This window comes from Diadema antillarum, unplaced genomic scaffold (genome assembly GCF_040938485.1).
Source record: "Diadema antillarum isolate AM-2024a unplaced genomic scaffold, OU_Dant_1.0 seq00000675_RagTag, whole genome shotgun sequence".
Taxonomy (NCBI): Eukaryota; Metazoa; Echinodermata; class Echinoidea; order Diadematoida; family Diadematidae; genus Diadema; species Diadema antillarum.
The window spans coordinates 707,585-733,236 of record NW_027271581.1 but is presented as its reverse complement, the minus strand read 5'-3'; the positions used below and the strand labels follow the sequence as shown (position 1 = coordinate 733,236).

The window sequence follows — 25,652 nt, the reverse complement described above, 5'->3', positions numbered from 1 at the left end:
AGACAACTGTAACGAGTTTGCTAAATAGATAAACATATAGCTTTATGAACAGCTCTAGTAGACGAATATATGACTAGGTATGCAGAAAACGTGTGTTTGTTTAAGAAATGGATAACCTGGATAGATGGGTTTGGCGTTTCAGGTCGACAGCTATTGTCGTTAGATGGAGAAACAGGAGGGAGTACAGTACTAAAAGATAAGCAAATAGACAGACAGGCACACCATTTCATAGATAGATAGGTAGATAGGTAGATAGATAGATAGATAGATAGATGAATAAAGAAATACAAAGATGCATAGATACATAGATACATAGACTACACAGCTAGCTAGACAGATATAATTATTATGTATATCACATCCAAAGCCATAGCCGGGCAGATAAATAGGTATGTAGAAAGAGGAAGAGATAAATCATTGGAAACCGTGAATAAAAAACAATACAAACGCACAGATTACATAAATTTAAAGCTGATATGAAACATATATTACGTCAAATTTCCTTCGCCCATACATGATTTGTATTAAATTTATACTGTATATTTGTTGTTGTACGAGATATATAAGGACCCTATCGGCAGAGCGAAGAATCAAGAACATGAAGAGGATACAAAAAAAAAAAAAAAGACATCGAGATAACCAGAAGAGAACGATGCTCCTTTCAAGGAGAATGTGGCCAGATATTAGGCGCGGTCAGACTGGCAAAAGATCGAGAAGTTTAAGATCGAGAAGTTTAAGATCGCGAAGTTTTGGGCCATTCGTACGCGCGCAAGAAAGAGTGCGCCGTCCGATGGCTAGTGATTGTGACGTAACAATGCACACCTGTACATGACAATGGTCTCGCGCTTCGGAGACAACGCCCGCAAACAGATCGAGACGTTTCGCGAGAAGTTTCGCGGAAAGTTTGCGGTCACACTGGCAAAACTTCGAGATCTTAAAGATCGCGATCTTAAACTTCTCGATCTTTTCCCAGTCTGACCGCGCCTATCGAAAAGAAGTTGATGAAGAGACCATGGCTATTAGGAGACAGGGGAGTAGGGGATTTTAAAGTACAGGAGAGACCGGTTGACCGGGTATGTAGAATTCTTTCTCTATACATTAGATATGTACATACATCATGACGAACATACATACAAACATACAAAAATACAAACATACACGCAAACATACATACATACATACAGACAAACGTACACACACACACACTCATACAGATACATTCATTTATACATGCATACGAACACACATACATACATACATACATACACGCATGTAACCTACCCTGGTATTCCGCCGGACTCCATGTTGTTGGCCAACACGACGTCGGTACTCCATACGTCGAACTGCCAACGCTTTTGACCCATGACGCCTGCCAGCACGGCCCCTGTGTGTATGCCCACCCTCATGTCGACGCCCGACTGCGTGCTTTTCCTCACCGCCCTACCGACAAAATTGATGGAGAATATTAAAGAATGAGGGTGGTACCAATTATTTCATGCACGGTCGATGGCACCTGGAAATTTGACTCCAGTCACTACAAGCACTTTATCCCCTTTTATCACACTTAGAAACAGAAATATAAAAAAAAAGATACACAATTAATAAAGTTTGATCGCAAAAACGAATAAAGCGCCACACATTGGCATTTTTAGGTAGGCCCATAATCAGATAAAGCAAAATAAAACCTTTTCCAGCGATACCTCACATGTTATGTAACAAGGCGTATTCTTGATTTTATATTGAATATGTTTAAAGGCCTACATTTTCATCATTTGTACATTCTATCGTACATGTTTTTCTTTCTTTTTAGCAAAGCTTTAATCTGAAATATCTAAAATCAACAAGAATTGAGTTAGCTCGTTTTTGCAATCGAACTCGTATCCATACATTTGACCACTCTCTTTCCAGAACGGTAGCCATTCGTTTGTGATTTTTTTGAAGCACTAAAATTATAATGTCAGAAAGTGGCAGTAAGCGATTTTCCACGTTTCTAAGCGACAAGCACTTTGTAAAGCAAAAGTGTATTGTTACTACAGGGGTCAGCGCTATACAAGAAAAGAATTAAATACCAGCATAGATACAGATCGATATGAAATCATAAAGAACTAAGATAGTGACAATAACAGGAGTATTACGTTAAACGCACAGAGTAGTCTCTTCAATTCAGCCTCTACTAGAGACCCATATAGTTATGACTACCGCATTATCAAGTATGTTTGGTCTACTCTGTTTAAAGCTAGAGCATAGTACTCGACAGCACTCAAAATTCGTCTTTCATCAGTTGGAATTTGCACACGAGAACTATGTTTTTTACTTTCATGGTTGCAAAGAAGGCAAAACACTTCCATTAATTCAGGATGAGTAAATATCACCTACAAGGGGAACACTTGTATGGATGTGATGTATACAGATTTGACATGGGCTCCATAATGATTGTGTGTTAGTATTAGTATGTATGTATGTATGTATGTATGTATGTATGTATGTATGTGTGTATGTGTGTATGTATGTATGTATGCATGTATGTATGTATGTATGTATGTGTGTATGTATGTATGTGTGTATGTATGTATGTGTGTATGTATGTATGTGTGTATGTATGCATGTATGTATGTATGTATGTATGTATGTGTGGGTGGCGAGGGGTAAACTGTATCAGGACAAAATCCCTCCCCCACCCCCACCCCCACCCTTTCCCGGCTAAATACTGGTTAGTGATAAGGTTATAGTAAAGATTAGGATCAGGGTTAGGTTTAGGGTTAGAGTTTGGGTTAAGGATCATTTTCAGGATTAGGAATAGGGTTAGGGCCAGGGGAAGGCCGGACTGGGGTAATTGCCCAGGGGGTAACTGCCCTAGACCTGTAAACAGATCAACTTACGCGATTGCGACGACCATATCGAGCCCCATCTGGACGCTGCACACGGCGTGGTCGGCCCGCTGTTCGGGCACACCGCATATGCAGTAGTAGCAGTCCCCAAGGATTTTGATGCGTAGCTGGTTGTTGCGCTGAGAGAGAGATAGATAGAAAAAGATAATAAGTATACTCCATAAACTCCGTTTATAGTGGAAGAAGATAGCAACATGGGCGTAGTACATTAGTTACATCAATATTTAGGAAATCTGAACCTCTCTGCAAACAAAATGAATAAAATCCAACAACAGCAGACGATACTAAACAATAATCGTAGCATTAACATGGGAATTATGAGAAAAACACAATGACTCACTAAAACAGTCGTCAGTTCAATCATTATGCACAAAACATTAATACAACGTGTAACCATAATAATAATAATAATGATAATAATAATAATAATAATAATAATAATAATAATAATAATAATAATAATAATGATAATAATAATAATAATAATAATAATAATAATAATAATAATAATAATAGTAATAATACAGTTCATGCAATTCTTAAAGGGGAAGGCTAGCAACTGATCAGTGGGAATCAGTGGAAATGCTGGGAAATGATTGTTCCAATCCTTATGGGATTCATTCAAGAGTTCATTGTATATCTATTGTTGTGTGAAAATGATTTGCTTCAGAACGGTCTCATATTCAAGTAATGTGCAGATTAATGCTCCGTCACTGACCAGGGACGCTAACCTGGAAGCATTAAACTGCACATTACTTGAATATGAGACCATTTTGAAGCAAATCATTTTCACACAACAATATATATACAATGTACTCTTGAATGAATCCCATAAGGATTGGAACAATCATCTCCCAGCATTTCCACTGATTCCCACTGATCAGTTACTAGCCTTCCCCTTTAAACATTTATCATTACATTATCATAATTCTTATTATAAATCATTATCACTGTTATTTGTGTCATTGTTGTTAGTATATATTATTACTACACTAATGTCATTATCATTATCATTATTAGCACAGCTATTGCAGCTACTACTACAATCATAGTAACAGCAGTAGCGTAGTAATCGTATAATACAAGTTGTGCGAACGACGGAAAATGATGCATGTTTACCTCGGCGAGTTTATCAAAGTTGGCGAAGAGGGCGTTGAGTGTCTTGACGAGTTCCTGGGCGGTCAGCTTGGACGACATCGCCGTGAAGCCGACGATGTCGGCGAAGAGAATACTGTGAGGGGGAAAGAAAAAGAAGATCACAAGGTTAAAGGTACTGTTTACCATTGGGTGCAGTGATTAAAAAAAAATGTTCGAGTTATCACATTTGATGTATTATGTGTAGGTCAGTTGTATCGGAAAACCTCCTACATCATATAAAAGAAATATAAAAAATATATAAAGTACGCGGAGATATCACTACTTTTCTCACTAAACCACAACTGTAGATGGTTTAGTCTAGAAGCAAGTTCATTTTAACTACTGTTCACAATTTGTATGTTAACAATACAAGTTAATATTGATCTGTTGATTATACTGATTAACTTTTTTAAACTGACTGTTTCTATCCCTAACTCACATTTTCGAACTATTTTGAAGCCGTAAAGCTGGGTTTTTGTTTCATCTGCAAACGGTATAAAACAATTCCTTTAACACATTGTTCCAAGACTATAGTCCGGACCAAACTAACTTGTGTGCAGGTGTATATGGTAAAAGGTCGGGTGGAAGGGCTCTTAGGACTTTCTGCGTCCAGCATACTTTGGCAGAAGGTCAATGAGCGTCACTATACAGGGAGGTCATCGAACTTCATGGGTCATGGAAATTCGTCAATTAAGAGTGTTATTGCATTCTCTGATTCACATACGGAGCTAAAGGCTCATACATAATTATTATGCAAAACTTCATACATGTAGGCTACATGAATCTAAAATGGAAGCCATATGTTGTAGGGTTTTTGTTTGTTTTCTTTTTTTCCTTTGGGAAAAATATCTTAGTGATACACATCATTAGGAATGACGACAATATAGGGTGGGGCAGAAAAGAAGCCAAATAACTATAAATGCACTCATAATAGCACAATCAGATCGTCCCCAACGGGTTTAAACTGTTGTAGGCAACACGTCTCCAAGTCTTTAGAACGCAACGAAGTGCGAGAATATAGATTCTCTCTCACTCTTAATTCGCTTTATTTTGCGTTGGTTCCACATCCTACTCATCCACGCTTCTTCGTTTTCTTTAGTTTTCTTTTCTTTTCTTTTCTTTTCTTTTGTTCATTTCGTTGACCAAGCGAAATACGTTCTCACGTGCTGATGATTGGAATAAAACATCAAGGGTTTACAAAGATATTTTGTTTTTCAAAAGATACTGCATTTTCACTGCTGGGTTGAATACAACAGGACGTAGTGAAGTAGAAAGGCAATGGATATTAAAGACAAGGTCGTGACAAACTTGAAGAGCATAATGATAATAACAGAATAACAACAGCAGAAGCAACAACAAAGGGGCCTTGTATAGTTTTCCAATATGGAACTGCGACAATAATTATATTAATTTGACTGGTTTCTCTTGACAAAGGTGAAAAAGAAAAAAATGTACCTGAACAAAAGTCATCATGCGACTTAAAGAAGAGAATGAAGTGTACCAAACGAGTTTATGAAGTGGGCGAAAGCTAATGAGCTACTCGTGAGCAAAATGCAACGTCAAAATTGAAAGTTGCGGGCTGGCACGCACACGAGCTGGTCATAATTATCTATAATTTATGGGAACATCTCTGGCAAACAAACCTCGGAGTTGACAAAATCAACGAGAGGCAATGCGTGTTTCCTGATTGTGCATCATTGACCTCAAGTACGAAGCTTCTATCAATTTTGTCTGGAGTTCTTCCAACTCTTTTAGAGATGACACTAAATTGAAATCTCTTCAGCGACTAGAAAAAAAGATAATGATAATGAAAATAAAGATAAGGCATTCACATCCCTTCTTGCCTTTGGGACCGTAAGGAGGACTAGCGTTGTTTTACTAAATTAAAGGATATCAAGAGGAAAGAGGACATAATTGGAACAGCATTCTCCAGATAAACAGAGCGCTCTTGGCAACTAATTTGTATTAATATAGGTCCCTCAAAAAAATCAAACCAACATCTGGGCGGATATTGGAATGAGACCTCCAAACGGATGTCATTAAGATACCATTGGGATAGACACCGTCTCTTTCCCTCACTCCCCCCCCCCCCCATCTTCAAATCCTCCTCTCTCTCCCGAGTCTTTCTCCCACCATCCTTTATCGAGGCGCGCCAAACATAAACTGATGCCTTCCAGAGGACAGGGGGATATATAATTGCATCTCCTCCCTGGAAGATGATACGGTGGACTCGGGAGGAAATGAAATTTATCACCGGCTCGAAGAGAAGGTACACCGCTAATGAAGATGACTTCTTCGGAAGGCCATTGTCAGGAGTGTCAACAAGCGAGGATAACGAACATTAAGAAGGAGTAGTCGGGAGGAATTCAATTCTGTGCGGAAAACAACAGACACGCCAAAGGAAATATCGAAGGAAGAGAGGGAGAGGGGGAAGAAGGGGGTCGGAAAAGAGGGAGGGGAGGGAAGAGGGGAAGGGGACATAATGGGATAATCATGATGATACCACTATATCATGGCTTGGTTCATGATGACTGCCTGACAGAAACGCCATAGTAAGTCCGCAACACGTGGCTATAAACCTATTCCAATCTGAGATATTCATTCCGCCCGATTCTCTGTCTGTCTATCTGCATGTCTGTCTGTCTCTATCAATCAATCAATCAATTCTTCTAATTATCTATCTTTCTATTTATCAGTCTATCTATCTATCTATCTATCTATCTATCTGTCTGTCTGTCTGTCTGTCTATCTATCTGTTTGTCTGTCTATCTATCTATCTATCTATCTATCTGTCTATCTATCTATCTATCCGTCTGCCTGTCTGTCTGTCTTTCTATCTATATATCTATCTATCTAACCATCTATCTGTATATCTAATTATCTATCTATCTGTTTGTCTGTCTATCATAATCCTTATCCACTTATCTATCTATCTATCTATCTATCTATCTATCTGTCTGTCTGTCTGTCTGTCTGTCTGGGTATACATCATATTGGCATAAATGCATATAGAGACAGAGAGAGGGGGCAGGCATGCTTTTAGTTATTTAGGTGCTTGCGAGAAGTTGGGCTTTGTTTAAGTATATCATACTCATGATGAGATTGCTATTGATTTTCAATAATAAACTGATAGAGGTTGTATCAGTACATCATCAAGAGCGTTAGCTTCCTGTTGATACTAAATTTGGCTTCGTCGAGCCCTATCTAATGAAGACTCGAAAACAAAGACTGGCCCGTAGAGGGCCTTATCCAATTTCGACGTAATGCGAATTCATTAAAAACAAAACACACACACAAAAATGATTCATTTTGGTCCACTTTAGCAAGTTTTTCTCCTCAGAGAACAGAGTAATCTTTCGAAGTTTCTCTGATATCTTTATATATATATATATTTCTGTAGCAGGACACCGTCTGAATTATTTCGCTGCTTCGCACCGACAGACAATAAAAACAAGACGGCTTGAGACGGAACGTCGCAGCGAGGCAGACACGCTTATTATCGCAGGAGGCGAAATCGAGAGGCGAAATCGATGCAAATTAGGTCTCCAGAGCCGAGGACTCTGCATCTTGGAAGTTTATTATGCAAACACGGACTTCGCATTCCGCTTGAAGTATATGATAGGACGAAATGAAGGGAGAAGAGGAATCATCTCTTCGGCTTGTTAAAATCAAAGGATGCGGAGACCTTTAGCGGGTCAAATTTCTTCAGAGATAATTATGATGCAGTCATAAATCAGATAAATTGAGAGAAAGACAGAGGGAGCAAAACAGGATGAGGGGGAGGGAGAGAGGGGAATTGGGTCCAAGGGAGGGGGGAAATGGTTGGTTCGAAAGAGAGAAAGATTATATTAAGAAGAGAAAGAGATATACTGCTTGAGAGAATATACATTTAGTGGTATTCACAGACATAGAAAGAACAATGATCCGAGAGTGTGCGTGAGTGTGTGCGCGCGTACATGTGCATGTGTATGTGTGTTTGCTTGTGCGAGAAACAGAGAGAAGAGAAGGAGATCGAGAGAGATGGAATATATGAATATATATAGAAAGAGAGGAAGAGAGATAGGATATAGAGAGAGGAAGAGAGATAGAATATATAGAGAGGGAGAGAGATAGAATATAAAGAGAGGGAGAGGCGGACATGTATGGATCGTAATGAGTTATGGGCCGTGCTAAATAGCATCAACAAACAGGAAAGCAAACAGCCAGGGGAGCACTTCTAGCTGCCGAAGAGTCTTTCTGGAGGAACATGATATACCGCCAGTTGGCATGGCGACCGCGGCAGTGCGTATATCTACCTTTCACTATTTGTCTGTCTGTCTGTTTCTCTCTCACTCTCACTCTCGCTAAACTTTTGGTGAAAGGTCAATTGGAAGGGCTCTTGGGACTTTCTGAGCCCCGCATACTTAGGCAGAAGGACGACGCGTCGCGACGGTCGAATGAGGGTCGTTATGGTGGTCATCGAACTTTATGGGTCGTGAAAATCCGCTAATTAAAAGAATTATTACATGCTCTGAATTATATAAGGAGCGAAAAGCTCCTACTACATGTACCATGTAAACTTTTATATCAATGTAGTAGAATGGAAGCCATAAGTAGGCCGCTTGAAAAACATCTTGGTTTAATAACACATAGCGACTAAGGGTGGGGGGGGGGGCACTATCAGTGCACCCATTAATCATGCACTGTATCTTTTGGTCGGCATAAAGTTAGTTGAAATTTACTGTGCTGTGGCAGATTTTGTATTAACCATAACTGACAAACACAGGAACAAAATTATACTTTTGTGGGAGCATCGATAACGGGTCAAAAATTTACATATCTACACGTTCTACGCTAACAGAAAGAAAAAGAGAATGGTATCACGTTCACAAACAAGGGCAAGTATCAAAACTACAAAAAAGCACATCATCGCCTAGTAAGAGCAAAATAATGTAGAACTGTTTTCAAACAGAATCCTCTGACCTTTAGTCTTTATATTTTCGGCTTTCGTAACACACTTGAATCACAAGAAAAAAACATAGACCTCGATGGCCTGATATTACGAACGATAGGAACAAACAAAATATTATTTTGTGACGCAGTTGCTGCATAACCAATGTTAATTTCCCTGCATGGTCCGTACCGTAGATATTAATGAAGAGATACTCATCAGCGAGTCTGTCTAGATCACCACAATGTTACAATCATAATGCAAAACATGAAAGTTCGAAAATAAAATGTCCTGTCCAATTTGCAATCAACCGCTGCTAGGAAGGACTATTAACTCATCTCATATCTACCATAGATTTCAACCAGCTTCGCCCGATTATACTCTTCACAGTTCCACAAACAACGATAAAGGTTCATGCGACAAAAACAATTAATGGCATGCGGTGATTTCGTGAGCGTTACCAACTAAGGCACTAAAACTAAGTCCCTATATTTTCATTTTCTCCAAAATGTATGAATTGGATTGCTCGTTGTTTCTGGCAGAACATATTCTGCTTCTCAACCGTAACCTTCTTTCCTATCGCCATCATCTTCTTTCCATAATGACCATCATTACCATAATCATGGTGATTATGACGTAGACTATGATTATGATGACGCAGACAATGGATGATGATGACGTAGACAATGATGATAGTGATCATGACTGTCATTTTCGTTAATGTTAGAAAAACAGCATTGTAGCGTTGAATTTATAAACGTCAGCGTGCACTCTGTGCAGGGGCTTGAGTGGGCAACCTGTAACGGCACAGCAGCCCGTTGACACGGGGAAGGTTCGGGGCAAATCTTTCGTGGTGACTTCCCCAATTTACGCAATACCACTTTGAGACACTGAGTATTACAAAACAAAAGCAGTGAAATAAGACATTTCTCTCAAACCTTTAGTTCTCTTTTCCCTGCACATAGGATATAGATTTGCCACTTTGTTTGATCATACGTTTGGCAATTTCAAAGTACAACTCGTTTCCTTTCAGTGTGGGGATATATATATATATATATATATATATATATATATATATATATATGAATATATATATATATATATGAATATATATATACATATATAAATATATATACATATATATATACATATATATATATATATATATATATATATATATAATGTCACAACAGAGGAATGCATTAATTGCCAATCTTGATTTTAATTATTCGCACTGTCATCCCTGACGAAGGGGGAGGACCTCCGAAAATTCGGATTTTTCATTAAAATCAAGATTGGCATTTAATGCATTCCTCTATTGTGACATTATTATTGTTATTTCTAGTACTGCCAATACGCGGAGCAACAACAATATATATATATATATATATATATATATATATATATATATATATATATATATATATATATAATGTATGTATGTATGTATTACAATGCGTGAGAAAATGAATAATACAAAATCACATTTACGGAAGAAATATGTGACTCCCGTTCTTATTCAATTCCAGCATCGATCTCTTATTGTACTCTTATTCGTAAAGAAACCACCCTCCTCAAAAAACTTCGATGCACGATCATGAAGTAATCCAATAAATGAGCATCCAGCAAGCTGTTTGAGGGAAAAATATCTAATGTAATAACCTCGCCTCTAACTACCACATTGGATTGCCGAGCATAAAATACAAGCATGGTAATTCAATAGACATTCGTATATATTGTGAAGTTCTCGCGTTTTTGCTGCGTAAACCAACACACCTATAACGTCAGTAGCAGTCCCATGATTGTTAATTGGAAGGCAAGACAATCGCACTGATTTAATTCACAGTTTTTTTTACTGGTGAAAGCTTTTTCTTTAAATGATAATTAAGATTCAAATTACAATCGATTTTTATTCATTCTTCCTTTTTTATTTTTCTTGTTGTTGTTGTTTTTTTTTTAAATCAGAGGTGGGGATCCAGAGCACATGAGGTAGGGTTGATATATGTTTTAATTCAACCAGCGTGGACATTGACAGATATCGACGTAATTCGCATCCCCTGCGGTACACGAGGAGTGCAAGATTGCTATTTTCATTCGTTACGTCGTCTCCAATCTCCACTGTTTATTTTCTATTACTTTTACTTTTTCTTGTTGTTATCGAGCTGCGGGTACCGACTTCCATTGATAACGCAGCAACGTCACTGGGAGTTTGCCGCAGTTTACCGCACCACAATCACTTGAGCATTATAACTAATATGCAATTTTTTCTTATATGCTCGAACGAATTGCATAAGAATGTACGTGTATTAAGTAGCATGTGTAATGTATGCTTATGATTTACTCTGTGTTATGTTTTGTTGGAGGAAAATGAGAATGATAAATAAATGAATTGAATTGAATTGAATTGAATTGAATTGAATTGAATTGAATTGAACTGAATTGAATTGAATTGAATAGAATAATGTCCGAGTGTGGGTTTGAGCGAGCATACAGTAAACAAAGGGGGGGGGGGCGGAACGATGATAGCAAGCGTGTGTGCGTGTGTATGGGTGTGTTTGGGTGTGTCGGGGGAGGGGGTGGTGGGGAGGACGGGGAAACTGGTCGTGGTTGGTATGGTCAAGGGTCAATGCACCTTTGCATGTCCTCCCCCACCCCCACCTCCACCCCACCCCCATCCCCACCCCCAATCCAATGGAAAGAATCTCGGGCAGTGTCGGGGCAGAACCTACGAAAGTCACGGGGGTTCTTGTGCTTCTTTTTCATTTTCAAACCTTTTATTTTTCGCTGCCCCCGAACTTTATAAAGATGTGTATAATACACCTATTTACTGAGTACTCATTTCTTTCAAGACGACAGGAATTCTAAATGAAGGCAAAGGGAGCTTATGAAGTTTAAAAGAATTTAATAATGTCATGAATGAAGTATCAACCATTAGGTGATCAATCGAGGAATCATCCACAGCAAGTTTGAATCTTCAGTAGCCATTGGCAGCAGAAACAGTAGATTAGCTATAAAGTAGGACGTGTATTCTTTCCACCTTGAACCTCGAGTCTTTTGAAATGTCTAAAAACCGGAAAACGCGTGGTATGTGTAAAGTGGCGTGACGTGAACAAAATGACCCCATTCACATCTCGCAATGCCGATATGACACTGGAGACCTAATTATTTCAATAAAATGAAGGGTGGTATACTAGTACCTCAAGGCGTTGCTACAGTGATTGAGATGGTGACTGAGCGTGATTTACGTCGTGATGTCCTCGGGATAAATGAGGGCATGGATCAATCGATGACACGCAGAGAAGCGATTTGTCGATGACAGGGGGTTAATGATTCAGATTCGGAATTATGGTATTCGCGTAAATTACAATTTAGTGATCTGGTTTTCATGGTGACAGGGGATCGATACTTATAAGACTGCACTGCGTAGTTTGCAAGAAAAACAATGAAAACAAAAACAACTCTAAGCTGAAAATTGAGGGAACTCCCCAGTGAGAACTGCGTGGCTCATTACATGGTTCGTTTCTACGCTTGAAGCGTGAATCTCAGAAAATCGTTACGGCTGATAATAACTTGTCCACCATGTTCATGATGTTTTTAGTCGGAGGTTTAGGTAATTGCTATCTGACTGACTATATCATAGTGACAAGGCTAAATGCAAACTTTTTGCCTCCGCCTATACCGTGTATACACAGAGAATAATGTGGAAGGCGGGCATAGCAATCAAGATAACAGGTATATTTTCAAAGCAATACAATAATCGCGGAAATGAATACAGAGAAATTGCAATCGACGAAGACTTTATCGATCGTCTGCATGATCGCGCTAAAATTCCGCAAAATAAGGGAAACCGCTTGTTGCATAGAACTCTGCATCCATGGAAACGACAACTGTAAACATAACTTTCACAGAATCGTTTTGCTGGAGAGGCATTCATTCATTATCAATAGAAACGATGGCTATAGAATTGATCGGATCGGAGCATCCTCTGATTAGATGATTAATTCTACAGCTTGTGTTTCATTATACACTAAATGAGCGCTCGTCTTTTCGCCGAAAAAGGAATACACGCGTAGTCATTCTCTTTATTGTGGATCACTTGTTTTGCTTTTGTTTCTATTTTTCCTTCTTGGCTTCATCTTTGTCGATGAGACAGAGGGGGAAAAACCCCAATGTTTTTCAAAATTGGGAGAGAAATTGCTGTCTATCAGACGCATCCGTGATATTATCACCGCACGGAATTCAGCCACACGAGCTTCAAACTCTAACAAAAGTTGGCGTCGCTTGCAACTGATGAACCCATCATTTCTATTATGCCCATTTTTTTCTTTCTTTCTCATATTTGTTCTCACCGTCCATTTGATGGGTTGCATCCAACGCCTTTTCTCCATGCACGGATGGCACGTGACCATACATGTCGCTGATGCATTAAAAGCTTTAAAGGTCGACACCCATATTTGCCACACAACGGCATGAACAATTTACTGATGACGCGAGTTTACTCTACAGTGGGGTAGGAAATTTTTTTCAACAGCGCAGTTATTTGACGAGATAATGTCTATACCGCGTCGGAAAAGAGCAGCACAGAAACCCATCATGGTTTTCATTACCGCCATTAAGAACACCGTTCGTGTGTATTGTGAGGGTGGGTATAGTAGTGTGTTTGCATGTGTCCGCGAGTGCGCATATATCCGCTTGTGTCCGCGTGCGTGTGTCTGTGTGCATGTCGTGTGTTACAAAGATAAGAGATCATTTTGACGTCATTTCATTCGAGAGTTTCCTTGGGAAACTGGTATATCGAGAGAATAATCATCAAAATTGAAATCAGTTCTCAAATCAGACAGGCAGATAAATCTCCCCCCATCCTCAATAAGATGATGATGCGACCAACATACACTGTTGTCTTCATTTCAACGTTTTTAATTTTCTTGTGTCTGTCATTGCGGCGACTACTAGTAATAGACATACGAATTTATAATTCATTATCAAAATAGTGAAGAGAGGCTAACAAGCTATCAAAGCTCACGTATAATTTTTCTGTTCTTTTGTTTTCATGGTTTTGCCTTTAATTATTTCCCCTATAATGTCTTGTTTTCAGTCCGTAAAGATTTTCGTGCCTGACTATCTCCAATGATCTCCGTGAGTGACAAATTTTGTGTGTGAACATCTACGTCTACGCAAGATAGTAAACTAGGCGAGCTCGCCCAATACCTCCTTGGTCTATGTGTGTGTGTGTGTGTGTGTGTGTGTGTGTGTGTGTGTGTGCGTGTGTGTGTGCGTGTGAGTGTGTGCGTTGTGTGTGTGAACACGTGTAAGAGTGCGTGTTAAATTTTTAACTATAATTTGGCAACGTGTAACTACCGTAACTAGTTTAGAGCTGATGGTTTAATAAAACGCTCTCCTTCTGCAACCTATAAATTTGGCCGTATATAAACTTCAGACGGTGTTGATGATAAATGACAAATTTGACGCGGTCTTATTTCCTTTCCGTCTAAAAAAGAGTGGGCAAGGAAGAATTGTTAAGTATTTAGTGCCTCTTTGCATTTATATTACCGTTTTCTTGTAACTCCTGAATAAATTGTCCCTAATCACCTCCTTACTTACATTCCCTGTATTCTTTTTTTCGGGGGGGGGGGGGGGGGATAGGGGGCGGGGTAGAAATTGTGTGCTAAAAAAAAACAACAGAATCAAACATAAAATTTAAACAGTGTGTCTGGAGAAAAGAAGAGATGGTAGACCTAAAAATCCCACTGTTCTTTGTCATTTAAGTCAATTATGTTTTACAGAGCTGCAAATTTAGACTTCTGTTTCTGGAAGATACGCACACGTGTGCTCGACGTCAAAAATATTCGATCTACTTATCGGTATGCACGTCACGAAAAGATAATTATCAAAAAACAAATTAAAGAAGAAGAAAAAGAGGCATGATTCAACATACCAATCAATGAAACACTGATTTCGTGTCTGGGTTTCGTCTGGAACCATTACTTTTTCTCTCTTCTTTTTTTCAAACCAAAAGTGAAACCGACCAGCGGAACTTAACAAGTAATACATTATAGATACATAAAGAGATAGATGATGCATAGTCAAGAATAGAAAGCATAATGTTTATTTACCTTGGTGTAAATATATATATATATATATATATATATATATATATATATATATATATATGTATATATACAATATATATTAAATATATATATATATATATATATATATATATATATATATATATATGTGCAATATTTCATGTCCCAAGAATCACTATGCTTTAAAAGAATTGACTATCGTTGCTGTTGTTCCTGGGTACAACGATGGTGATGTTACTGTGTTGTGACATGATTGTTCAAAGCGAGAATACACGCTGTCTGATTTTCTAACAGCAGTCGGACTTTTGGAAATTCAAATGCGACATGAGAGACGCGTCGCACCAGGCTACAGGCCCTGATGCATGATGAATAATGTGCAATAAACACGATAATTTTAATGATACATGTAGGCTTGAGAGTGACAGCAAAGAAAGGGACGGGGGGGGGGGGGGTGAGGGGAGAAGATAACAGCGATACAACCCAAAAGGCAAACAGATAAAATAAAAGAGGGTTGTTCGGCAAAAAGATCGCGTGTCTGCTCGCACCGGGAATTCTGAAAGATGTCAGACTGATACGTGATTCCGAAATGCCAGATGGGACTATCATTTACAGATGGCTGCCTTTTGAAATGTCAATTCGCAGAGATGGAGAGAAAAAAAAATACCAGTCACCTCTTCGAAGATTTCAGAAACTTGTGCAAATATTCGTCACTAAAAGTCTAAGTAATTTCAGCAGTTGCCGGGATCGCTGCTAAAGCGTCCCGGCACATTGCATCACAACCAATTTTATTTTCAAAGCAGTCACTGAAAGCGACTGGTGTTGAGTCTATACAGACAATACGTTTGAGCTTCATTTGAGAACACTCAGAAGAATAACGCAAGAACGAAAAATAAAACAAAGCAAAACAGAAAAACACACCAAAATATATGCCCTTGGTTCTCTTTGGAATTACGAAAATGTGCTGGACAAAAATTTTAATTAATGATAAATCACAAATCTTGTAGGTAGAGAAACAAAACAGTGCATGTCTACCTAGAAAACTAATGGGGCATACATGCTATACAGCCGGCAGTATACTCTTTCGGATGCCCTTACATGCATAGACAGCTATAATTTAAAGGGATTGTATAGTTTTGGTTGAGACCTAATTTCAAGTTTCATTTTTTGGTGAGATAATGAGAAACATCTTATGAAATATGAAAGAGCATGTAATTCCATGAGGAATTCAACGTTTATTTGATGACAATTGGTTTTGAAATGGCTGAGATATACTGTATATGTGTGTGTGTGTTACCGGTGTTGTTTATAGTTATTTATTTCCTGTGGGTCAAAACAGTGTGAACCTTTGCACAGAAAAAAACAAAAAGAAAAACAGGGTGACATTAACGCCTTTCTGTTCGCCTTTCGCCGTGCTGCAGCAGCAATTCCCCAAATTGTCTGACTCAAATGAGCTTGGCTGGGAAAAGGATTCCCCAAGGAATATCTCCAAAACACACACATACACACACACACACACGCACACACATACACACACATTCACAGGCTTATTTACAGATACAAAAATACATAAACACGCACACGTATCTCGAAAGACGTTGACACCTATAAAAGTCGCACGCAAGAAGGATATTGGCACACGACGTAAATATTTTTAAAAATGCACATATTAACAAACAGATTCCGCAGTAGGGCTCCATTACCACCAATGCGTGACACATCCCGCTTTGCAGTAACCGTAGTTATGACATGCATGGAGCGAGAGGGAAATAAAGACGAAAGAAATATATTAACCGAGAGACAGAGAGGATGAGGTGACAGAAGGGAGATGAGTAAATATACTGCGACAGACATACATGGATATATAGAAGACTTCAGGGTAGACAGATAGAAAACGAAAGGGACAGAAAGACATAAGATGAATAAATTAAAGATTTGAAACTAAAGGGTTCCATGACATTTGCTCCTGCGACGATTGCTCCCATGAAATATCTGCAAGCTAAGCCAAACGTAAATTCTACCCACAAACATAACCCTAACAATAATCCTAACCCTCAAATGAAACTAAACCTAAAACCCTAGCATGACCCTAAACCTAACCCTAACCTTAGGAAAAATTTTACCACACCCTCTTAAAATACATGATTACAATTAACAACAAACAAAAACAAAGACAGAAAGTGAAGAAGCTTATTCATATGACCATTAACATTAATAACATTAATCAGAGAAGATGAAAAGTCCGTGTAAATTCAGATGAGCTGAAAAGATGTATAAAATGCCAGATGCAACCAACCTATCTTCCTGTCCACGTGTCAAGAAGTATAAGTTTTATTACTGTTGAAATCAGAAGCATTTCGTATCAAAAAATAAACATTGACTTTACCTTTCTTGTGAAAATATGCTGGAGATCAGCCCGAAATAGCATTTGAAGAAAAAAAAATACAAGTACTTGTACAGAATCCTTGATAGGAGGGCATTTCTCCTTTGATGATATGCTTCACTAAAAGTGCTTTAATTTTTACAACATCAATATCTCTGAAACTGGAACGGCGGAACGAAATGAAAATGTCTAATCACCGAAATACACTGAAAAGATCGTTACGAGAATAATGCGCTAAAATTTTCAAATGTCCTTGCATTAATGGCATCCAAGAGGCGCAATGTATGGAATACAGATGAAGAGAAAATATCGATATTACATCCGTTTCAATGGATGACGATATATTATCATTGCACTGAAATAACGTTCTGTTTGTATAAGAAATGGTCACCAGTCTTCAAAGACTGTTAATGCAGCGATCATATTCCACTTGTGACTAAGGACATTACCTGTCAAGTGCGATGGAAGTGTCAATTTGTACCGTTCCTATTAGTAAACAGTAATATACTACGGAAGGAGAGAGAGAGAGATGAATATATAAAGCGAGAGAGAGAGATATGAAATACAGAGAGAGGGGAGGAGAGGAAGAGATAAATATACACGAGAGAAATATGCAATACAAAGAAAGAGAGAGAGGGAGAGAGAGAGAGAGACACGAACGATCGAAGAAAGAAATGAATTGATGAAAGTCATTACGATCTCGATGACACTCCATAGTTCGAAATGTAATTTCGCGTGGAGATTGCTCCTAGAATTCAAGTGACAAAGGTCCAATAATAATGTTCAGAAATAAAGAGAATCTGGTGAAGACGGCTTGAAAACATGGTAGAAAAAACAAATAGGAGTGGGAAACAGGGATAGCAAGAGTGTGGGACAGAGAAACAAACAGACAAATACACACAATTAAGAGATATAAAGAGAAAACAATATCATACTCTATATCAATTCATCAAGAAAGAGGGATTAAAATCAGTTGTGCCTATCGTTGACACTACGCAAACTATACGGATATGCATTTCTGGAGAGAAAAGGAAGTGAAGCAGCCAGAACGGAAAATAAAATACGGGAATGGTGAGACAAACAGATATATAAAGAGAGTGAGATAAAGATTAAGATAGAGAGAGAGGTAAAGATAGATAGATAGATAGACAGACAGACAGACAGACAGAGAAACATAAAATTCATTATCGACGTGGCTGCCCAGTTAGTGACAAAGTCTGCCTCAAACCAGTGATCAACAAAACCACATCGACCGACACCGAGGGGTAAAAATACACCCCCCTTTCCTCCCCCCCCCCCCCTCCAGCCCCATCCCATCCAACGAGTGTTTTGTAGGGTACATAGATTCAGCAGGGTAAGAGACAGGTGATGAATGCTCCCTGGAAAACAATCACACTTGATAATTGATTCACAAAAATCGCCGAGCCATCTGTGTCAGCACCTCGTCTTCCAGACGACTGACAGGTAATCTTCCCCAGATGTGGAAACACCGGGGTTTGTTTTTTTTTTTCTTATCCCTTCTGTGCATAAGGCAATAAAAAGTCAAATGGAAATAATGGAGGTATATAAAGAAAAACAAGGGCATTTACGTAGAGGTGGCAATGTTTCGGGTAAAGAGAGTGAAAAAAGCCCCGCGATATTAAGATCGAAGAAAGTGACAAACACCTAAAATGCTTTAATACCAAGTCGTTTTTACCTAAGTGCTTCGACGGATGATTGCTCCCATGATATTAAAGGAAGACACACAAATACACACACACAAACGCACACAAGCACACACAGACACACCACTCATAACAGATCAATCACTCCTTTTATCATCCAGCAAAGGTCTGACGTCATAACTCGCTTGCATCAAAGTCGCGGAAATTGCCCGCTAAAATACATGCATTTTGCCGTTCATTACATCATACGCAAAGTGAATAAATAATAATAGTGATATAGCCCCCAAGCTAAAGTAAACGCTATAATCTCCACGATCAAAAAGCACATAATGCGTTGTGCAGCAGTACGCAAGTAAGGGATGTATATCACTGTGTTCCACTTGAATCCTATTGCCGAAAGAAATAACCGTACAAGTCTACTTATTACCATAATGAAACAGCCCTTCTTATTTAGTACAATGTCCTCAAATGTAATATATGTGCCTGTGTGTGTATGTGTGTGTGTGTGTGATTGTGTGTGATTGTGTGTGTGTGTGAATATTCATCACCTAGAAGCAACATGTAATTGAGATGACTGTGTACATTACATGCAACAAAATAGAGCCTAGACACACTATTCTACACTCATTTCGATAAGCCTGTACATCTCAAGACACAATTTACCCTTAATTCCTTCTTCTTTCTATGAGGATGATAATCATTCGAAGTGTGTTTCTCTGTCATTGGCATATTTGAAAAAAAAAAACAACAACAACTTGCAGCTGATGACACTAAAAGTCGCCGGTCATTGACCTTCAGCGAGTTCGCACCGCCATGGGGAAGACCTGAGCTTGCAAGAACACCTGTGCATTGACAGACAGATAAGAAGTGTCTCGCGTTGTTTCTGCCCTTCAGGAGAAACTTTATCGAGCTGCATTTGAGCAAGAGAGAGGGAGTAATGTTATGAGAGGCAATGTGCGCATCTATATTACTTTCGATAGAAGGAGTTTTGGCGCCAACTCACAGTTGCGGCTGCCGCGAGAGAGTAAGATAGTCCGAGAAAAATTAACGAAGATCGATTTTATGACTGTTGCAGCATCTGACAAAGTTCAGACTCATTCGGAAACGACAAAGAGGAACCAAAGTGATTATATCCGTCCTGGCTCGTAACTCATGCGCGTTTTTTTTTTGTGTGAAGCTTCCACGCCTCACTGCGATTGATATATTATTATAGGACTGAAGCAACATGGTGCGACGGTTTCGATCTAAAGTGGATTTCGATTTGGATGAGGCCAGTGGTATTTTCTTCCGCCGCGAACGAACATCAAACAACGAACCATGACATTCGAATGAGAGCCGTAACGCACTGCACGGTAAGGAGACACGATGTCAAAATATTTAGTTTGCCGCCTGAAGAGAGAAAAAAAATAAAGAAAGAACAAAGGGGTTGGAAGACGACGGAATAATAAACAGCGACAAATCAAGACTGACGTAACCAAAGAGACTAGTGCTAATGCGCGCTACCGACCAGCGGCGTTGTGATAGATACGTGCACTGGGAATTCAAACGAGCAGCTTCGGAGGTACCCGGATTGAGAAATCTAATTTCGAAGCGGCTCCGATTTCTCAACCCCTCTCTTCGATCAATAAACACAGTACTTGTGCAGAAGCATGTGTGGAGAAGAATGAGAAATGGAGAGTGGATGGGTTGGGTGGGGGTGGGGGGTTGGGGGGTTGGGAGGGGAGAAAAGAAAACGATCGAGACAGAGAGAAGATGAGCTCGACATGCCTTACTGGAGGATGAAAGTGGTTTTTAAGGAGGAAATAAGGTGCCCCTGATTGCTTCTCTGGCACGGAATGATTGCAGTTTACATGAGAGTTGAGCAGGAGTTATTGCAACTGCACAGTTTACCCTTCTTTAGCCGCTCTGAAGGACTTAAATCTTCGTTTGTCTTCTTGAAGGTAAAAATCTTAGTAATTGTGAAGTAGATCTTTCACTTGACAAGTACTACTACTACTACTTCTACTACTACTACTACTACTACTTCTACCACTACTATAAAAATAATGATAATAATAATATATAACAATAACAATAATAATGAGTTATTTACCCAGGGTAGCCTCTTCAGTGTTGCCACTGCTCTACGAGAGGGCCCTGCCATTATCATTGCCCTAGCGTTGCCAGGTACCCATTTATACACCTGGGTCGAGAGGGACGTGGTGGGTAAAACATCTTGTAAAAAGATATAAGCACTGGGCGGGATTCGAACTCAGGTCCTCCAATCGGGAGTCAGGAGTCTTATCCACTAAAAAGCCACAGCGCCCCCTAATTATGAGAGAATGATAGGCGGATGGAGGGTCATCCGTTAATCTGTTCCTCGTATACCAGGTTCCCGTGGCGTCAACTGATATACGGGAAGCTGGTATACCAGGTTTCCAAAATGTAGACAGGACTGTCTGCATTCGTTGCCTAAATTCATGTAAACTTGTGTTATGTTGCACAGAGAAAATGGCTTCGGTAAAAATATTAAATTTTCTTCTATCAATATCTGTTCTCTTTATGTTTGAAAACTCATGCGTGTATCATTGCCTAATTTACCTTTTCTGATGAAGTGTGGGCTTGTTTTGCTATATACAAAACTCGTATGAAGATGTACACAGCGCTCAATGCTGAGCTCAGTAGATTCTGAATTTCGCTGACCCCATTCAGGTGCCTTCTATGTGTAACAAAGAATTTGTGAGCCCATCAGCGCACGTTCTATTCATACCTCACGCTTGAACGATATTTTCATTGTTCGATGGCACATGTAGTTAACTGTCGAAAGGGGGTAACGTACAGGTGTACATGTACCTCTTGACTTCTTTCGCACAGGTTGATTACCAACCTGTCGACCTGCAAAAAGAGTCTCGTTTTGGGGACATCGAAGGCTCTTGCGGAAGGAAAGGGTTAAAAAGAAAGGACGAGAGAGGGAAAGCTGGAGAGGGAAGAAGGGCTTGTTTGTATAGAGAGGTTTATGCTATCATGTAAGAACAATGGCACCCCCCCCCCAAAAAAAAAAGGACATCTACTGCTACCTGTGAGCGAATAATAGCAAACAAAGCAGAAATAGCGGACATTCTCATACGCCTCATCCGTTCAGACCGTGTTCACAGCTATATGAATTATTGTCAGTCCAATCCTGACAGCACTGTTCAGCGCCCATGGATGCAATTACATTCATGTATCAAGCTGGGGGGACGAGGACAAAAAAAAAATCAATTTTCAAATTGCAAAACATCTCGCTGGAGCACGCAGTCACCATAGTTACAGCCGCTATACTTCGGATTCCAATACTCCACCAACAAAGGGATCAAGGAAGAGATGATTTCCCAGATACATCAGTATACAAACGACTCCACATAATTTGCATCTAAAAATATATGTAACTTCAATAATTTGACCTCGATGAGCTATCTGCACGCCTCTGACATACCACGAAAACGCGGCAACGAATCATTCATGATATTGAATTGAAAGGACAGTTGTCACAACACGAGTTTTAATTGGTGTAGCGAACACTCGTATGCAGTGCGAGAAAACCAACAAACCAACAAACAATCAAATAAGCACACAAACAAGAACGTGGGTCATTCATCATCTTGAAATCGAGCCGAGTTCAGAGATTAATCGCAAAGTGCTCTGGCTTTCATTGACGAGGCAGAATATTCTGTGTATTATGACAACGCACAGATTTTCAGTTTTCTTTCTCTATTTTTTTCTTTCCCGGCTGGATACACTCTGCGAGCTGATGATTAACGTGCGAGTGGCCTAAATTGACCCGAGGATACTGAAGAGAAGGCCGCTTCTACTCTCGAATCTTAAAGACGAACGATGGGAATACACAAGCTCGATTTCTGTGGAAGAAGCGAGGAAGGAACAGACGACATTTCTGTCGTTGGACAGGAATGACTAACTGATTATAAAAGAAGCACACTTGAGATGCACTCCTTCTCCCCCCCCCCCTCTCTCTCTCTCTCTACTATTTCTCTTTCCCATTCTCTATCTATCTATCCATTTATCTATCTATCTATCTATCTATCCATCCATCTATCTATCTATCTATCCATACGTCTATCTATCTATCTATCCATGTATGTATGTATGTATGTATGTATGTATGTATGTATGTATGTATGTATGTATGTATCTATCTATCTATCTATCTATATGCCTGTCTGTCCGTCTTCCTTTATATCTGTGATAGATTATTTCTTTCGAAGGCTCCGCATTTTTTACGGTACTACCCCATCTAAAAGCATGTTCTATCATAGTCATCGAATTGCGAGTCAGTCGATGACATCTTCAGAAATGCTGTTGCCGAGTTTCAAAAGCACCTGCTAGTTACGCGGTGTCGAATGTATAAACCCGTATCTTTCCCATTATTTTTTTATACTCTTCAAATCATGATTACACAACCTTCTGGTTGCAAATGATCCCGAGGAGGTTCAATAATGTCAGTGATCGGGTCTGATTAACCCAGGGCACCCTCCCAAACGTTGGCACTCCTCTCCTAGGGGGCCCACCCATTATCACTACCCCAAGCGATGCCAGGCACCTATCTCTCTTCCCGATGGACATAGAATCCGGTAATCGACGACGCTGTGACCATGGGGTCGCTATTGCAACAGGTCATTATTTGGGGGCCATTACTTTCTATTTTAAGGCCAAATAGACGTAAATTCGTGCCTCGAACATAACACGACATGAGAATAACAACCCAAACGGTCGTCACAGACACAAACACGCCATCGGAGAAGGTATAAACATACTGGTCTTACCTAACGTTTTCGTGCCGTCTGATGTAAATCCGGTTGAACTGTCCAGTATTCTTTTTCCCCATGTCCATGACCATTTCGTCCGCTACGTGCTTGGGGAGGACGGACAGTAATAACCCTTCCTAGAGAAGTGGGTTATAAAACCCAAGAGAGGAGGGCAATAGAACGCAAAAAGAAAAAAAAAGAAGACGCGGGTTAATAAGAATTGTTAGCTGCTGATTTTCCAACCAAGAGGACAAAAATTCAACTTTAAATCTAGCTCTGCAACCCAGTAATACCCAGGGTAAGTTTCCACTTCAAAGCTGTGAATAAACATGAAGTTTTGCGCTCTTTTTTCTTTTCTTTTTATTATCCGGGAGCAGCTCTGAAATGCCAATGATGTTTTCTTCTTCCTCCGCAATTTGAATCTTTTATACAAGGATGGAAGGTACTTTTATTATTGTCTGTTGAAATGAATACAGAAATTTGCCCTTAACTAGCGTAGTAAAATGTCATGATTTGTACGTAGCATAGGTGTGTATAATTGTCTCGTGTATGATCTGTTTTTCGCGTGCTGTTTTGTTGACGCTTACTCAAATTTTTTTGGGATTTTCTTTTTCATTCATTCATTCATTCATTTATTTTTCATTTCCAACAGAAACATATAAATATATTACAGAAATTGAATACAAGTACATAGATTTCATCATAATACAAAATAAAGGATAAGTTTACAGAAAAATTGTAAGTATACGAAAATGTTGAAATGGGGAGGAATGCTAAAAAGCTGGGCTTGTAGTATTAACTGAAATGAAGTGATACATGAGTGAACTACAGGTATAGTTTTGCCCTTATCTGTCTGGACGTACCCTGCTGGGTGGCCTGCTTACTCAAATTGTGGAACTAACTGAAATGAAATACTAGTAATATAATGAGTAAACAGGGAGGTTTGTCCACCTCTGCCCGGACATTACCTGCTGGGTGGCCTGCTTACTCAAATTCGTGAGACTAACTGAAATGACTAGTAATACACGAGTAAACAGGGAGGTTTGTTCTTCTCTGCCCGGACATTACCTGCTTACTCAAATTTGTGAGACTAACTAAAATGAATAGTATACATGAGTAAACAGGGAGGTTTGTACTCCCCTGTCCGGGCATTACTTGCAGGGTGGCCTGCTTTTTAATACTGAAATTGTGGAACTAACTGAAATGAAATACTACAGTAATGCATGAGTAAACAGGGAGGTTTGTCCTCCTCTGACCGGACATTACCTGCTGGGTGGCCTGTTCCTGTATAGTAAGCTGTGTCTTCATCGACTCGTTCGTCTCAAGGAACGCCATCCGGTGCTGTTTGTCCGACACGAGGTAGCACACGCAGCCGAGCACAATGGAACACAGGTAGAGAAGAATGTTCGCTCCAATCTAGAGAACAACAGAACAATTTTCAAAACAAAACAAAAACGATATTTTATTAGGTTCAAGGGGCAAGAAGGTTTTTTTTCACATTTTGGTGTGACACATATACATTTCAGATTGAACAGACAGGAACTTAAAGGGATGGTATATGTAGTTTTGGTTGAGATGGGGTTTAAGGTTTCAAACTATTTTTTGTGAGATAATGAGAAGCTCTTATGAAATATGAAAGAGCATAATTATAATTCTAAGAGGAATTCAACGTTTATTTGATGAAATTTGGTTTTGTAATGGCTGAGATATCAACAACAAAGTGATCCTAATAAAAGATGGCACACACCTTTTATTAGGATCGCGCTGTTTCAGTTTATTTTTG

At 39.3% G+C, this 25,652-nt stretch overlaps 1 protein-coding gene across 1 annotated transcript in view; it reads right to left on the bottom strand.

Annotated features, from left to right (window-relative positions):
* Positions 1–25,652, bottom strand: part of LOC139737015 (adenylate cyclase type 3-like) — a 54,285-nt gene that overhangs the window by 14,577 nt on the left and 14,056 nt on the right. The window contains exons 2-6 of the mRNA XM_071647690.1: positions 25,136–25,285; positions 23,888–24,006; positions 4,008–4,119; positions 2,880–3,007; positions 1,282–1,440 (exon numbers count right to left, since the gene is read on the bottom strand). Of these exons, the coding sequence (XP_071503791.1) occupies positions 1,282–1,440; positions 2,880–3,007; positions 4,008–4,119; positions 23,888–24,006; positions 25,136–25,285 (668 nt within the window). The remainder of the gene's footprint in view (positions 1–1,281; positions 1,441–2,879; positions 3,008–4,007; positions 4,120–23,887; positions 24,007–25,135; positions 25,286–25,652) is intronic.